This window comes from Podarcis gaigeae (genome assembly GCF_964106915.1).
Source record: "Podarcis gaigeae genome assembly, chromosome: 9".
NCBI lineage: Eukaryota > Metazoa > Chordata > Lepidosauria > Squamata > Lacertidae > Podarcis > Podarcis gaigeae.
In genome coordinates, this window is record NC_139685.1 from 43,892,619 (window position 1) to 43,909,436 (window position 16,818).

At 41.3% G+C, this 16,818-nt stretch overlaps 1 protein-coding gene across 4 annotated transcripts in view; it reads right to left on the reverse strand.

Annotated features, from left to right (window-relative positions):
* Positions 1 to 16,818, reverse strand: part of GAB1 (GRB2 associated binding protein 1) — an 81,169-nt gene that overhangs the window by 15,714 nt on the left and 48,637 nt on the right. For all 4 annotated transcript variants that reach the window (XM_083755669.1, XM_083755668.1, XM_083755671.1 and 1 more), the window contains exons 2-6: positions 10,553 to 10,847; positions 7,396 to 7,609; positions 4,176 to 4,777; positions 1,362 to 1,447; positions 552 to 858 (exon numbers count right to left, since the gene is read on the reverse strand). In XM_083755669.1, the coding sequence (XP_083611795.1) occupies positions 552 to 858; positions 1,362 to 1,447; positions 4,176 to 4,777; positions 7,396 to 7,609; positions 10,553 to 10,847 (1,504 nt within the window). The remainder of the gene's footprint in view (positions 1 to 551; positions 859 to 1,361; positions 1,448 to 4,175; positions 4,778 to 7,395; positions 7,610 to 10,552; positions 10,848 to 16,818) is intronic.

Sequence of the window (16,818 nt, forward strand, 5' to 3'; positions counted from 1 at the left end):
TGTAAACAAGATGATAAATTGCAGGCAAGAATTGACAATGATGCAAGTGGGAGCGGGAGATGTGAGGGAGTCCAAAGAAGTCACGAAAGTATGTTATGATATATGTTATACTGTTTTTTATTTTTGCATTTATGTTTAAAAACTTTAATAAAATATTTTTTTTAAAAAAAATACAATTCCCATTATCCCTGACCACTGGTCCTGCTAGCTAGGGATCATGGGAGTTGTAGGCCAAAAAAATCTGGAGGGCCAAGTTTGAAGAAGCCTGGTTTAAGTGGATTCAGCACAAATGAAAGCGCAGGTTCTGATCCAGTCACAGTTTTTTCCACATATGATGAGAAGTAGCAGTACAATCTAGTGATTAATCAAAACAACCGTAAATATATTCACTGTCGAGGTCAGTGTGTTTTAAAGGAAATTGTAAACTGTTAATATTGCTTCTTCAATTTCAAGCAGGATTTTATTCTGTGGAACAAGATGGGTGGGTGGAAGGACAAAACGAGGATCATGAAACACTCAAGAGTGCTTGGCAGTGCATGCCCCTTCCTTACCTTTCCTGTCGGGCTTGAGATTCCTATCCACTGGTGGTGGTTCACATTCAGCAACAGGCACAGGCCGCCTGGGAGGGGTCTTGGGACTTGACCTAAACCCCATGTGTGCTGGCGGAGGGACTTGCATTCCAAACAGGGAAAAGTCAAAAGTGCCAGGAGTCATCGGCACATAGTTCGTCATTTCCTGGAAAGGTTCAGTAAAACTGCTAGAATGCTGCCGTGGGGGAGAGTTTGGGTTCATGGGGACATAGTTTTCATCCAATTCTTCACTTGAAACGCTTCCCACAGTCAACAGGCTTTTGTTTTTCTGGGAAACAAAAATGATTCCGACAGCAAGAAATTAAACAACATTCTGAGCAGGTGAACAGAAATTTAGTGTACAGAAATTGCACAACACCTGACCTGTCTCAAAACATTTGTGTGTCTTTTTCCCCCCTTTTGCAGGTTCTATGGAATTGCTTCACCTCATTTGCATTGTACAAGCTCCAGCCAGGATTCTACATTTTGTCTCTGTCTTGTAACTGACTGCCACACTCTACATGTTTTTAATCAGGTGTGTGTGGGGGGGTGTGATGTGAGCTTTGCAGCCTCCCATGTTCTTAACCGCTATCCCCATCACTTACCTCCCCTCCCTCCCAAGACTCAATTACCTCCCCTGTTGTCTCACACAACACTATGAGCTAGCCCACTTATCATATTAAGAACAAAGCATTCTGTGTAGAAGGATTTCACAGCCCTGCCTCCATCCATATCAGAGTATACATAAGCAGATATGCCTTGTGCTAATGTTGAAAATCAAAACATACTTACAAAGTGGTTATGAAAACCTTCCAATGAGCTTGATCTGTCATTCGGAAATGTCCGTGGAATAAAATAGCAATCTTGAGAACCCATATCTAAAGAAAGGGGAATAAAGAAAGCATTGTTTTCCCCTCCTTTTTACACCTGGTGGCATAACACACACCATTAGCTGCAAATAGCACAAGGGGGGAAATTTCCTGGATGCTATCTTGCTACTGTCTATGTCTGGTTATGCAGTCTGAATGCAAGGCACTACCAATCCTAAAATCTGGAAGTGACGAAAGCACCCAGACCACATGAAGGAGAAGAAAGTGAGGAGAAATTTTAAAAAGACGGAGATCTTACAATAGAGTATGTATTTAAAAAAAAAAAAAAACCCTAGAAAGCAAATACCTGTTGTAGTAGTATTACATTTCTTACCACCATTCACCGCAGATTACAGTAGGCTTTTTTTTTTTTTTAAGAAATAGAAATACCAGGATAGGCAACATTTCACACACAACCATTCTGAAATGCACAGCCCAGACAAAGTCATACAAAACTGAACATCTTCATTATGAAAAACCATGTTGACTAGTGATTGGTCAATACATGTGTGTCTTATTGGACAACATATGGAAACCTCCCCTTACTCTCTCCTGGCCCCATTTCTTCACAGGTGACTCTGCCTGCCTCCCACCCACCCCACTTTACATTGCTAACAATTGTTCTATGTGCCACCTTCTGGATTCCCCTTGTTCCCCTTCTTAATTCTTTAAACTCACTTTTCACCCCTGGCATTCTTAGCCCCATACCACTACCACAGTTTGGCTTTGTGCACTGTCTGAATATTTATCCAGAATTTGAATTTTACACAAAACCACACCAAGTAAATTTTAATTAAAATCTTAATTGCTTCAGAAAGCCAGGCCATCACCGAAGCTCTCAAGCACCTTTATAGAGCTGGGAAATGGTTGAGGGCATCCATATGTGTTATTTATAAGGTGCGATCCTTGCACATGGTACTTTGCAGATCACACAGTAAACTCTTTGGAGTAGATTATTAAACTGGATAAAGACAAGAAAAATGCAAGGCAAGCAGAAATGAAGGGAAAATGTAAGAGCTATATATAATGAGTTACGGGTGTGCCGTTAGACAACTTCAGTTTATATAAGGTTGTGAAAGTTTATTTTAAAATTGTGGCGGCCATGTGGAGGTACCTGTGATTGATTCCAGACATCCACAAAGCATAATGTCAACATCCACTAACTTCTGCAAACTCAGTAAATATTGTTTTAAAAAATCTGTTCAGGTTAAGTACAAAGTAGATCAAGAGTTTTTGAGGTCTATTACGTCAACCAATTTTTTTTGAAACAGATCCTTAAAAAACAACAACAGGGAGCTATAACAATAATCACAGTCTATATATCTTCAATTTCTTATATAGTGTATCTTAGCAGTTAATAATAATAATAATAATAATAATAATAATAATAATAATTTATTATTTCTACCCCGCCCATCTGGCTGGGTTTCCCCAGCCACTCTGGGCGGCTTCCAACAGAAGGTACCTTCCAAGGAGCTCAAGATGCTGTACATGGTTCTCCTTCCCATTTTACCCTCACAACAACCCTGTGATGTAGGTTAGGCTGAGAGACTGTGCCTGGCCCAAGGTCACTCTGTGAGCTTCATTGGCTGAGTGGGGATTCAAACCTTAAGTCTCAGAGCTCATAGTCCAAAACTCTAACCATTACACCACACAGACGCATCATACATCAGCATATTTGTAACATGAATTCAGAGTCGCACTGTCTTGATTCTTGCACAAAGAGATTTCTGCTCACAGGTTCCTGCTTCTCAGCTCCCAAACAATCCCCTATATTTAAGATCTTCACTGATTTACAAGGAAGGTGAAGTAATTGCCTATATGAAAAGTTTCCCCTGGCTGGAAATCATCTTTGTAAAAAAATAAAAATGAATTTCTGGTGATTCAGATTAAGTAAGAAAGGTAAAGGTAAAGGACACCTGGATGATTAAGTCCAGTAAAAGATGACTATGGGGTGTGGTGCTCATCTCATTTCAGGCCAAGGGAGTCAGCGTTTGTCCACAGACAGCTTTCCAGGTCACGTGACTAGCATGACTAAACCGCTTCTGGCGCAACGGAACACCATGACAGAAACCAGAGAGCACGGAAATGCCATTTACCTTCCCGCCGCAGCAGTACCTATTTATCTACTTGTACTGGTGTGCTTTCCAACTGCTAGGTTGGCAGAAGCTGGGACAAAGTTGTGGAAGCTCACTCCATTGTGCGGATTCAAACCGCCAACCTTCCGATTGGCAAGCCCAAGAGACTCAGTGGTTTAGACCACAGTGCTGCCCACTCTCTCTGCATTAAGTAAGCCAGTGTGGTGTTGTGGTTAGAAAGTTGGACTAGGAAGTGAGAAATTAGGGTTCAAATCCTCACTCAGCCATGAAGCTCAGGGAGTGACCTTGGGCTAGTCACTGCCTCTCAGCCTAACCTACCTCACAGGGTTGTTGTGGGGATTAAATGAGGAGGGAGAGAACAATGCACACCACCTTGAACTCCTTAGAAAAAAGGTGGGATCTGAATACAAACATGCCCCTCTCCTCAATGCAAATTTCCCTCTCTCAAGAGAATACTGAGAATCAGTAAGTGGGAACTGAGGTGTGATTTCTCACAGCTGAGAAAGTGAAATGTGTAGTTTCCCCCCAAGAACCAAGATTTCCAGGGCAGATCTTGCTCTTTTTTTAGAGAGGCTGAATTTTGGGAGCACCTCAAGGAACATTTGTGTTAAAGCATAGCCAGATGGAAGAACACTAACCTTTACGAAATATATTCAAATCCATGGTGGAAATTGTGTTGCTGCGCGATGGGGGCATTCCGCCAGTAGGGATGCAGTAGCTGCTATCCGTATCTGAGGAAGTGCGGGAGATATTGCACACCTCCACAGGTGAGCGGTCCGAAGGATGGTGAGGTTTTGGTGGCCGAGGTGGAGGGACATCTGGAATAGTCTCTAGCTTCGAACTCTGAGCCAATGTTCCTTCTGGGAAAGTTCGTGGAATCTGGTACGTACTTCCAGGTGTTGGGGGAATGTCATAACTAATGGAGAAAGCCTTCAGTTGTGCATCAAGAGAAGATGCTGCAGATGGAACACTGAAAACATGTTGCTCTCCATCTGCATCAGTCCCAGAAGGAGATGGCTTCGGTAAAACATCATGCGAATAACTCCTTGGCAAATTATAAAGGCTGCCATCCACAGATACAGAGGCAGCTCTCGGCGGGGGAGAGTCATAGACACTTTGCTGTTGAAAAAACCCATTCACTGCATGCTTGTTCAGCGACTGTACAGATGTTTTATGGGAAGGCACATTATCATTGCAGTCTGTTTCTGAAGAGGCAGTTTTTGCTGTGTCAGACTGTGACCTAAATGCAAGATTTTTTTAAAAAAAGAAAGTAATTTCTTGGCATATCCCAAGTTTATTACAGGAACTTTTGCACATTTTGCAAAATAATCAGCTGAAAACAGTGAGTCACAACTGTAAACTATAACTAATAGTTTGATTTTATGTGAATCACATTCATGCACCTATAACATATGGACTCTTTATACTAGAAGGGGAAGTTTCTTATTGTGTTAAAAAGGGTGAAATCACAAAGGCTGCATATGCATACATGTCAATCTCATTCTAATGTTTGGATCCAAAGAATAGCTACACAATGATCCTCTATATTTCTGCACTGGACACTGCTAAAGTCTCAGTTCCTATCTGTCTTGTAGATTTTAGGTGGGAAGGGTATTACAAGGGCAGTTGGGGTGGAGGGACAAAAATTCACACAGGTTGAAAATAATTCAGGTGACCATTTCCTAAATTAATATTTGCAAAGCTGGTTACAGTCAAAATGTGAGGATAATTTGGAGCATGTTGGTTGAGTCTTAAACTCACCACCCTGGGCTCCTCTGGGATAAACGGCGGGGTATAAATTGAATAGATAAATAAATGTAAGGTACTATTTTTAGTCACAATATACACCCTAAATAACTGAACAAGATTATCTTTTTCAATTTTGAAGTATACTCATCAGTTATTTCAACTGTGAGATTTTCGATTTCAGTTTGAGAGCTTCAGTTTCATCCTTTTTATTTAAATACTGTTTGTTTTTTAAAGCAAGCAAGCTTCGTGCTATAATAAGGGGAAACCCTGTTAAGATGAGACAGGAACTGAGACGATTTGCAAATTGTAACCTGCTGCTACATGCAGTATTGATTGCATTTTGTGGCCATTCATAAAACCACTATACAACACACAGAGAGAAGATGTTTATGTTCTAAAATCAGCAAACCTATCTTGCTCACATAGCAGGGAATTAAAAGTGAAAAAGCCTGTATACTTAAAGGAGGCTGAGGCATGAAATGCTTGAATTTGTTAACACAGGGCTGCATTGGCACATCACAGGGATGCTAACTCTTGGCACTCCAAGAGTTGGTGGACTACAACTTACACCATCCTTTAATGAGGCCATGCTGGTTGGAGCTGATAAGAGCTAGGAGTCCAATGACATCAGGAGGGTCACAGGTTAGCCAGCCATGCAGTGTACCATACTTAATGTTTTCCCTCAAACATGTGGCTGGGTTCCTGCTTCACTCCTCCCCTAGTATGATGAGCATCACCTCCTGCCTGGAGCTCAACCACGCCCCCTGGGTTAGTGTTACTTCCAAACTAGGAATTGTGATTTGCTTCATTCCAAACAAACCGTGATGTGGAGCCAAGGCTTTTTAATTGGCTTAGCAATCATAATTGGTTTGGCACAGAAAAACCACAGTCCCCATGTGGCAGTAACATTAAGCCAGGGGTTGTGTTTCTCTGACATGCTAATGGGAAGGAGCAATATGCAAACCACCTCAAAGCCCGCAGTGGAGCATTAACTACGGCTTACTATGACATGCTAACTGGCACGGTATGAATAGCATGGCTACCTGTCATTTGGGGCTGGGCTGGGAAGGCAACTGTTGGATTTTCGTCGGGGGAAAGAAAAAAGAGCAGAATACAAAGAATGTAGGGCAGCCACAGCATTCTTCAGTTATGCGTAGTAAAATAATAATAATAATAATAATAATAATAATAATAATAATAATAATAATAATAATACCCTGGTTATCTGACTGGGTTGCCCCAGCCACTCTGGGCAGTTTCCAACATAATATACAAAAACACCTCCAAGCATTCTTCTCTGAATCATTTTTAAAAATACCCCCCCCCCCAAAAAAAATGTCCACAAAAGCACAGACAGCTTCGCACACCGAAACACAATCCTTTTTGTATGCTTGGATCCTCCAGGTGGTTATTATTTGCATTGCTTATTAAAATTTCACAGCACAACGTGCAACACACGCACACTGAAATTGATTCAAGCAAGTTATAGCTTTGAGGTTAAAGTCTAAACACAAGATCCCAAACAATTCACATTACACTCACTGCAAGGGAATCTTTTTACTTTCAAAATCCTCCAGCAGTAAATACTCCTCCCCTTCTTCCGAGATTATGTATGAGCTGGTTTACAAGTGCATGATAAAAATTGAGAGAGGTCAGCAACACAAACTATTTTGAACAAAAAGCAGCCTAGTTCTTGGAAAAATCATGGATAAAATTCGTTGTTTTTTCCAAAAAGTGTACCGATGTTAAGATAGGCAAGTAATCCGAAGGTTTGTAGCACCTTGACCATGGTGTACCATAGGGAGTAAATTAAGTGCACAATAAACCCACTGAAATAAATGGGTTTACATACGCACTTATTCATTTGTCAGACAGGGGCCATGTATTGTGACCGGTTTTTAAAGGACCAAATAATATAGTAAAATCAATACATTGTCACTGTCAATGGTTAGATGGCAACACTAAGTCTGTCCAAGCCTGATGAGCATCAAATGCCATTGCAAGTGGAGGAGATAGGCTTTTGCAAGACATGTTCAAACTGCAACAGCAGCAGCCAATGTCGGATTTGTCACCATAAGCACTTTTATGAGGGAGGAAGTTAACATTTACCTTGTGGGTTCGGGCTTCTTGCTCTGACAGTTAATTAGTAACAGGTAGTCTTGTGGATCTTCTTGACTTGAGGCAGACTCTGATGGTGGGATGTTAATTAGCTGGTATGGAGGAGGTAGGGATGGTTCTGCTTGCACAGATGGCAGGGAAGTGTTGACAGCCGAGGGCAATTCAGCAGGCGCCTGTAGAGAACTGCCAGGTAGCTTCACAGCATCTACAAAAAGCATGCAGCAGCATTCAATCCTTGCTTAATTGCATTTAAGTCTCTTTAAATCAGAGCCAAGCCCAACTGAAGCCTTTGAAAAATCAATTAATCATGAGATGCTCAGTCAATTAATGTGATTTGTATTTGAATAAATGCTACATTACTAACGGGGGGGGGGGGGCAAATGACATTACAAGCCTATAATATAGCCTGCTGTTAATATCCCCATACTGGGGTGGATGCAACAAGTGCCCTATGTTGGAAGGAGTGGTGGCAAGAGCACGGCATGGCAAGCCAAGCCATGTAAGCACCCCACTTTCAATGGTCTCTCCCGTCAGAAATTCAGGCCAGCTGGGGGAAATGTGTATGCCCTACTCATCATCTTGCCAGCTTCACTAGGCAGCTGCTTCTTTCTTCCACTCTTCTTCTTGCCAGTTGGGAGAAGGGTCTAATCCTGTTTTTAAAGCAGTGTAAATTGGTGGCCATCAGCACATCTTGCGGTAATGAATTCCATAGTTTAACTACTTGCCTTGCGCTGGGGGATACAGATTACCTGTCTTGAGGTGAGAATGGCTGGACCCAACCACTGTCATGAGTCAAGAGTTGTGTCTGACTGCTTACTGTTTCAAATGTGTCCCTTGGTGAATCTGCATGCTAAATTCTAACATCAGAAAGCCACAGCAAATAACCCCCAAAGACCTTTCAGAATACCAAAATATTCATTTCTCTCCCTGTACTTAGTTGCCACCAACAACAATATAACATATGAGTGCTTCTTAAACGCCCCCTATGTTGGTGTAGCATACTGTACAATACACATAAACTGGATCTTTCCCAATATCCAGCTTTACATATGAGCAGAAAATTACCACCAACCTTTTGAGAAATAATAAATACTTTAAAGGCAGGGTGAACATGTTTTAGATACCAGCTCCACCCCTCCACAATGATAAGCCCTTAAGCAATGTCAGATTCAGACACAGAGATGGAGGCACACTTCACAGAACATGGGAAGAGGCCATGGAAAGTGATGAATCAGCTACAAACAAAATTGTCTTGCAGTGATTGTCTTGCATTGCAACTCGTTTTCACTTAGGACATCTGTACAGAAACAAAACAATCCGACTGCACTTCAAATTGATACCAAGTAGAAATGTGCAGATACAATGGCAATGGACGTTAAGTGATTAGCTTACAAAGGAGCATGGGACAAAAGGAGTTTTGTCTGCAAGCTGTAAACCATGCAAATTCAGAGCACATCATCCAAAGCAGGGAGTACATCTGAATCACATGCATCTATTTTGATTAAAAGCCCACACATTATTTTGTACAACATTGTGAACATTTGTACAGGCAACTTCCTACACCTCTTTTATCCTACATTCAATATCACTTTGTATCCTGTAAGTTAATAAAGAGGCAGAGTCTACACACGCAGTGAACTAGGGGTAGGAATGAGGTGGCAGAACGGACTCTACTTCCTCAAGACATGTGTGGATGATGCCAGTTTCAAATGCTCCTCCACACTGAAAATGTGTGTTCATAGGATCTTTCAAAACAATCACATTAATGCTGTTTGAATCTTTCAGCAAGAGATATATTTGCACATCTAAAAATTGCATGTTCACTTCTCAGATTTTTAGATGTGCAAATCTATCTCTTGCTGAAGGATTCAAACAGCATTTCTTGCCTTTCCTGCAGAAACCTTACAAAAATCAGGAAACAATTTTGAAAAGCCTTCTTCACATTTCAGAATCATACTAGGAAGACTTGGGCTAAAATCTCACCTTAACCACAGTATAGTTGCAAGGTCTTGGGCAAGATGTTGACTTGGTGTGGATGCATGGGCTCCTGGAAATCAGCTGACAGGTGCTTTGCGCCTCCCTTTTTGCTGCCTGTGGCCATTTGACCTAAGCCAAGGTTTGACTTAATGTGTTGTACAAACCGGAACTCATGGTTAAGCTCTGTCCTCACTAACCACAAGCTATAGCCAAGGGTTGTTCCTGGTCACACCTTGTGGTTAGTCTGGAGAGAGCATAACCATAAGTCCCTCTCCCCTAAAGCTCCCCACAGGTCTTTAAAATTAGCTCCAGAGGACACACCAGAGCAGATTTTCCCCTTGGAAACAGAAGTCCCAGTGCACCAGCAGAACCCTTCTATCTTAGCTTCCAAGCATTAATGGTGAAATGGGGGCAATGCGACATCTTGGAGACATTGATGGTGTGTTAATACAAGTCAGCTAGACATTCCTCATGTTAAAAGTGCCATTACATGGTTCAAGACATGCTGGGAAAGTCAGAATAGTCAGTGAATAAATTCTTTTTCGTGTCTATGAACTAATAGCAGGGGGTAGCTGTTGAGATCCTTGGGGAATTTTGCAATGGTAGGTAACAAATACTAAGTCAGGTTCCATTAATTATTATTTTATTGCTGTGTACTAAAAGATCTGCTTTTCTTTGGCCGCTGTTCCACTTAACCACAGTCTGGCAAGTCAACACCACTGCTCAAGCTGCAATCAAGCTTTAGCTGTTCAGCTAGCTTATTACAACCACAAATATATATGTTTAAATCTACAGCCAGACAAATTATAAAAACTTGTAACTAGCCACTATGCAAATACTGTCCTAAAAATATTCAAGCCTATAAAATCAAATACAGAACCTTTCTCTTTTGCCTCCAAAAAGGCAATGCCTTCTAGAGAAACATACAAAAATGTGGCTCTATATGGTGTAAAGAATTCAAAACACAACTCTTCAGTTGCTGACTGTGTCTACATGATGACCCAATATTTGCAAACTTCCAAACACTGTGCAGTTTTTTAAAACAAGCAAACACGGCACAGCAGACATCTGCACTGCCTTGCAATTGTCTCATAGAGTGCTTTGGGGTTCCTAGGGGAAAAGAATACAGATTAAATGTTGAGGGAAGGGGGAACCAAGGGAGGAATCCTACCTTCTTCAGTAGCGTTGAACCCACAGATTTCACAAATACATTGAACCCACTTATTCATCTCCTCTTCACTGTCGGCAACCAAGTAGAAGACTCTGTCTATTGTGTTGATGTCAAAAATATAGCTGTTTTCAAATTCTTTTTTGTTAAATGTCAATCCAGCATCCACTTGTTGACACAAGTTCAAGTCAATGATACGAATTGGTTTCTTGGCATGGTCATTTTTGTAGTATTCCAACACATCTGGATCCCCTGTCAGTCGACCACTGCGGAGCACAAACCATCTCCTCTTCCATGCCTAGAGAAGGGAAGGCAGAAAAGATTCAGGCAATTCATATTTTATACCAGTGCATTACTCGGCCAGCGCTGGAAACAATAAACAGTTTTGTAAAATATTCGAAGCTGTAAAATTGTATCTTAGACCAAAGTTCTGGAAATCTGAAATATCATGAACTATTATTTAGTTCACTAAACCTCCACTAAAAGGGACAGCAGCGGCCTAAGAAGGAAAAGGAGGCACATGGTTGGTCCAGAGTGCAATCTGTTACTAAGAAACTCAGTTCGACTGGAACTCTGCACGTGCCCCGAGACATTGATCCAGTTCACATGTAATGCTAAGCGAATCCACAGCTAACTATCAATGAGCAATCATATGGGTAAGCCAAAAACAAACCATGTCTTGAGCATACAAACCATGGGGGTCAGGTGTGCAGACAACTCTAAGCCAAATGATGACTTAGCTCCTGATAGCACAGTTGGTGTAGATCCAGGCAGGGGCCACAATTTTCCCTCTGTGTTCACTTGTCACACCAAGCCATAGTTTGGTTGAGCGGCACGTGAGTACTGTGGACAATCAGTGCAGTGCCATTGCAAGACAATAAGAGGAAACTGTGGCAGTTCAAGTTTAGTCCCATCATGGGGAGCTCTAGTGGCTTCTACCAAATATCTCTACAGTAGCTGCTGCACAGGAGAATTTCCCTGCAAGAACTGGTATGCACAATCAATCATGAAAGCCTAATTGCTGCCCCCTCCCCCCCAATATCTCAGCAACAAAGATTCAAATAACATTAATCACTTCTAGGACACCTTCCAGCAAGCACCTACGTCTGGTAATTGAATTAAGTTGAAATTTACAGTAAGTCTAACTTTGAATGGGAAATGCCTCCACCTCTCCCCACAAAAGTCATCTCAGTCACCAGGTTGGACAAAGACCCTTCGTGACATCCCTGCCACTATGCAGCAGGAAACTTGCATTGATAAGCTTGGTAATGACTCAGCAACTGCGTTAATTAGCTCCCAATGTTCCCCTCCATCTTGCTTTGTCCCTAATGTAACTGTCTTTTGTCTTAAGAGTGACTGCTTCCCTCAGGAAGTTTCACCTGCTCTCTGGACAACATTTGTACAGTATTTTAAAATCCTATTTGGCTGAGCATTCCAAGGACATCAGAGTGCATTGCTTGGGACCTCAAGAAAGCCTCCCCTTCTTTCTCTGGGACAAATAGTATTTGGCATTTTATTCCTCTCACTTCTCTCCACCTGCTTCATTTCTTAAATCTTGCCATCTTTCTGCCCTCCCATGGTCCAAGCCCAGGTCATTTGCATTTGATCGTTCATCCTCTTGGCATGCCTTGGCCTCCTCTGCACACTGCAACATCCCTGACAATGCTTCTCACTTCTTACATGACAGCAGCCATTAGACTCCCTGCCTCCATCTTTTGCGGTCTCTAAGATAGTAGCAACCTAAGTGTCAGCTACTAGTTCAGGCCATGTGGGTTTGGATAGCCTGCATATAGTTTTTCAACAACCAACCCATCTTGCAATTCTGTAATAGTGCATTTGGTGCTTCAAACCACAAATCAAATTACTCACTCACCACAATTTTGGCACACAAATAAGTAAATATTATTGTGTTTAACTCCAAACTGGGACTGAGTTGTATTTGCTAATTCCCCCAAGTGATTAAAAGTGTAAGTACAGTGCAATAACCTCTGTGACATATAGCAAACTTTGGAACAAAGATTTCAAATATCATACCTTAATGGTTGCACTTTTAAACACATGTCTTCATGTAACATAAACCAGGACATGTGTAGGCTTGGTAACAATAATCCCAATAGGTAACTGGCAGATCTAAGTAGCATGCTATCTAAACTCACAATTGCAATACAAAGTGCAAAATTCTGAATTCTGAATGAAAACAAGAATGAAAATTCTTCCTCTTCTATACTATAATTTACATGACCACATACTATCATTGGAGTGCTCATTGTGCTGCTGCTAGACTAGACTGAGACTCCTGTGTCACCCCAGCAATTCTTCAATTTGCTTGGACCAGAGATGGCAAGTTGGCACAGCCTCTTTTAAACAGCTTTGAAGAAGAAGTTCCAGTACAACTCATATTTGCACAGTTTATAATCCAAACACTTGTTTAACTTCCAATTATGTGGCTTTTGGGGGGTGGAGAGGAGGGGGGAGATGCCTACAGGCAGAAAAAATATCTGATCTGGGTAGAGAGTACATCCAGGGAGGGGTTGCTGTCTACTGAGACCAAGAAACCAAAACTGCCACTAACAACAGCAAAGGAGGAGGGTCACTCCATCAAACAGCCTTCTGTGAGGATTCCAATGCTGTCCCAGTGCAGAAGGAACAGTCCTGTCCCTCCTGACCCAGAAGTTGTCACCTGCCCCACTCCCAGATCTGATTGGGGAGGTCATTTTTACGTGGAGGGGCCTGAGTTTGCTTTCCCCCTCCACACCCTTCAAATACATGAACAAAACTGTTAATAAGACAGGAGTGATCTAATAAAGAATGTTGTAAGTCCTATGTGGTTGGTATACCCTTAATAATGATCAAGTTCTTTGGGTTGTGTAAAAAATGCTAATGGGGAGGAAGGCGGGAAAAGATACAATACAGAATAAAATGCTGCACAAAACTGAGCTGCAATTTGTTTAATGATGTGGTTGCAACACGCCGAATGAAGGTAATTTGGAAGTTTACTTCCTAATTCTGCACATTCATGAGTTGAAATCGCCTCTGTATTTCAGTGCTAACAGAGACCCAATTCAACATGGAGGGTAAAATACAACTCTCACTGGAGCCAGTTTCATAAACTGATAATCCAAACAGACCTTCTTTTTAGCCTGGCAAGCCACAAAGTACCAAGTATCTGAAACAGTGACCATTAACACCTGCTTCTGTGCCCCCCTCCCCTTATCTCCCCAGAAGATTTCTTTTTCCACATAGTGAAAATGGGAATGTTTATTTCAGTTGCATAATGAGTCACTCACACTGAAACTGGCACAGACTATCCTCAGAAACAAAAGCAATTCCATAAACTACACACTAATAAGGCAGACACAAAGCTTCTCTGGATTATAGCACAAAAGCACAATTTAGCAGCAGAATAAAGCTTGAAGCTAGACAAGAGAACTGACATCAGCACGCGTGCTAATCATAGTACAAAGGCCCTTCTATGTTTTGTCAAACTGAAAAGGGAGCCCACATAAATCACTCTTTGTTATCTGAAAATATCTGGCATTCTTGAAGCATGTTCTATTTTTAACATTTTAGTGTTGGCTGCCTGATGGAAGCTCTACATTGCCTTACTGAGAAGTGCTTCAGAAACCCATGCTACACAACAGAAGTTAAGGAGTACAGCTTTGGGAGGTACTTTCCAAACCCAAAATATTTGGGTTGTTCCCAAACAGAGTTCTTACAAAGTTTATATGTTCATTCGCCCATGAAGAGATACTTCACAAAAATCCATTTACGTTTTGCAGCTGGGACACCTGATGCTGAAACTGAAAAAGCATGCTCAGAAAGGCTAAACAGATCTTTGCTTACAGAAGTGTTACTACAATAAGCAAATGTTAACTTTTCCTCCAAGACAGAGAAATGAAACAGCTTAATCCAAACCATAATTAGTGTTTGGTATTGTAGGGATGTTACACCACCAGCCCTAAAACTGAGGATCAGAATATTGATCAGTGAAGACAAAGGAACAAAGCTCTGAGGAGGAATGGGCTACAAACAAAACAATTTACAGCACAGTAGATGCACGACTACTCGAAAGTAAGGCCTCCCTGTACTCAATGCGGCTAACCCCCAAATATATGTGTATCGGAATGAGCCGCAATCTCTCGTTTCCTTGCCTTTTAAACAAGCAAATGGTGAGGTTTTCCCTATTTTCCCTTTAATTAAAATAGTTGCTTTGTATCATTTTAAATGTGAAAATTCAATGCAATTTGCTTTAAATATTCTCACATTTGTTTTATGGAGTGCTACTTGACAATAGTATCAAATGTCACAATAAACAGAAGCCTGATTCAGGAATTCAATCATGAGCTCTAACTCCCTACACAGCGCAAGGCTGGGGCTGTGACCACTGGCCTCACGTAACCACCTGGCCTCCCTGTGGTATGCATGCAGGATCCTCCCCACTGAAACAGCCAGGGTTCCACATCATGCGCAAAAGCAGGAGGCAATGAGCATACAACAAGCTCCCCCTATAGACATCCCCTTGCCAATGTGGGGCTAGAGACAGCCCCATCTTAGACTCCACCACATACAACTATTATTCAGGCATTCAAGAGAAAGTTGTTGCCAGGTTGGTCTTAGAGAATGGTGAAAATATTATTTGAGATGAATGGAGTTCCATGTCTCTTAATGCCTTTTGCAAAATCTTTCACAAATATGAATGAACTGTGGAAAATATCCAGTGCACCTTTACTAAGATATTGACCAAGATATAAAAACACTCTGCACTCACACCTCATAAGGCTTGTTTTCCAGGAAGCCTCATCTTTTCTAGCAGGAGAAAATAAGGAAAAAACAGTCTCAGTGGAAGTTTCCACTCCACCAGCTATCATCCTTATAATCTGTTCAGAACACACACACACACACACACACACACACACACACACAGCCAAAATTTCCTGTTTTCAATCTATTGTCACCATTTGCTAGTTTTGTGTTGGTCAGTTCTAACTTTAGCTTGCTTATACAAACAAAGAAAACATTGAAAACAGAAAAGCAACATTGAAGCGCTTTGTGCTTAGCAATCTGAAATGGAATTTGTTCAATTACACTGGAAAAAATAATAGGAAAAAAACAGTCAGAAAGGCAAGAACAAAGAGAGAGAGAGAGAAAGTTTGCTATGCTTTGCAGTTGTTACACGCTTAGTAATTAGTAGTTTTTTATGCAACCCAAAGAACTTTATCACTATTAAGGCTTTACCAACCACATGGTACTTAGCGCTGTTATAGCATTCTTTATTAGAAACACTCCTAGAATGCTGGTGTCTAATTACAGTTTTGTTCATGTAATAAAAGACTATTCTAAAGGCCACCTCAACCTGTTGTAGCCACGTGGCCAGGGTTATCCAAGGATTGTGTGAGAAGCACAACATGCTAAAGTAAGTACAGTGGTACCTCGACTCTCAAAATTAATCCATTCCAGAAGACCGTTCCAAAACCAAATTGTTCCAAAACCAAGGCACGCTTTCCCATAGAAAGTAAGGAAAAATGGATTAATCTCTTCCAGACTTTTAAAAACAACTCCTAAAACAGCAATTTAACATGAATGCTACTATCTAACGAGACCTTTGATCCATAAAATTAAAGCAATAAACAATGTACTGCAGTCACACAATCAACCAATCAGCAGCTGAACAGGGTTGCACACAGTCACAAAAGCAAAACAAAAAAGCCAGAAAAACAAAAATGCAAAATAAATAGTAGGGAAAAAAAAGTCAGACCGCAGCGTAACACTCAAAACGGAGCATGTTTGGCTTCCCAAAAAAGTTAGCAAACTGGAACACTTACTTCTGGGTTTGCAGTGTTTGGGTTCCAAGGTGTCTGAGAACCAAGGTACTCCTTTGCACAGCTAAAAACTTAGGAATCCACTTCCGCAATATGTGGTGGTGGCCATCAACTTCGTTTTGAAGAGGCATTAGACAAATTTATGGAGGATAAAGCTTTCAACAGTTACCAGTCATCATAGCTATGTACTACCATCAGAATGAATGTGTCTCTGAATACAAGTGCTTGGGACTGAGCACCATCTCCCTCATGTCCTGCTCTTGGGATTCCCACGGCAATTGTGGAAGCAGGATGCTGGACTAGACAGGCCTTTTGGTGTGATGCAGTATGAAGGCCCCTCTTACGTTCATGTATGTGCTAAAACTCTACAGTTTTATTATTCCATGATTCTAAGGTACAAGTTAGAGTGTTCACAAGCTCAGTTTCCCATCGCTGTTAGTATCCACATGG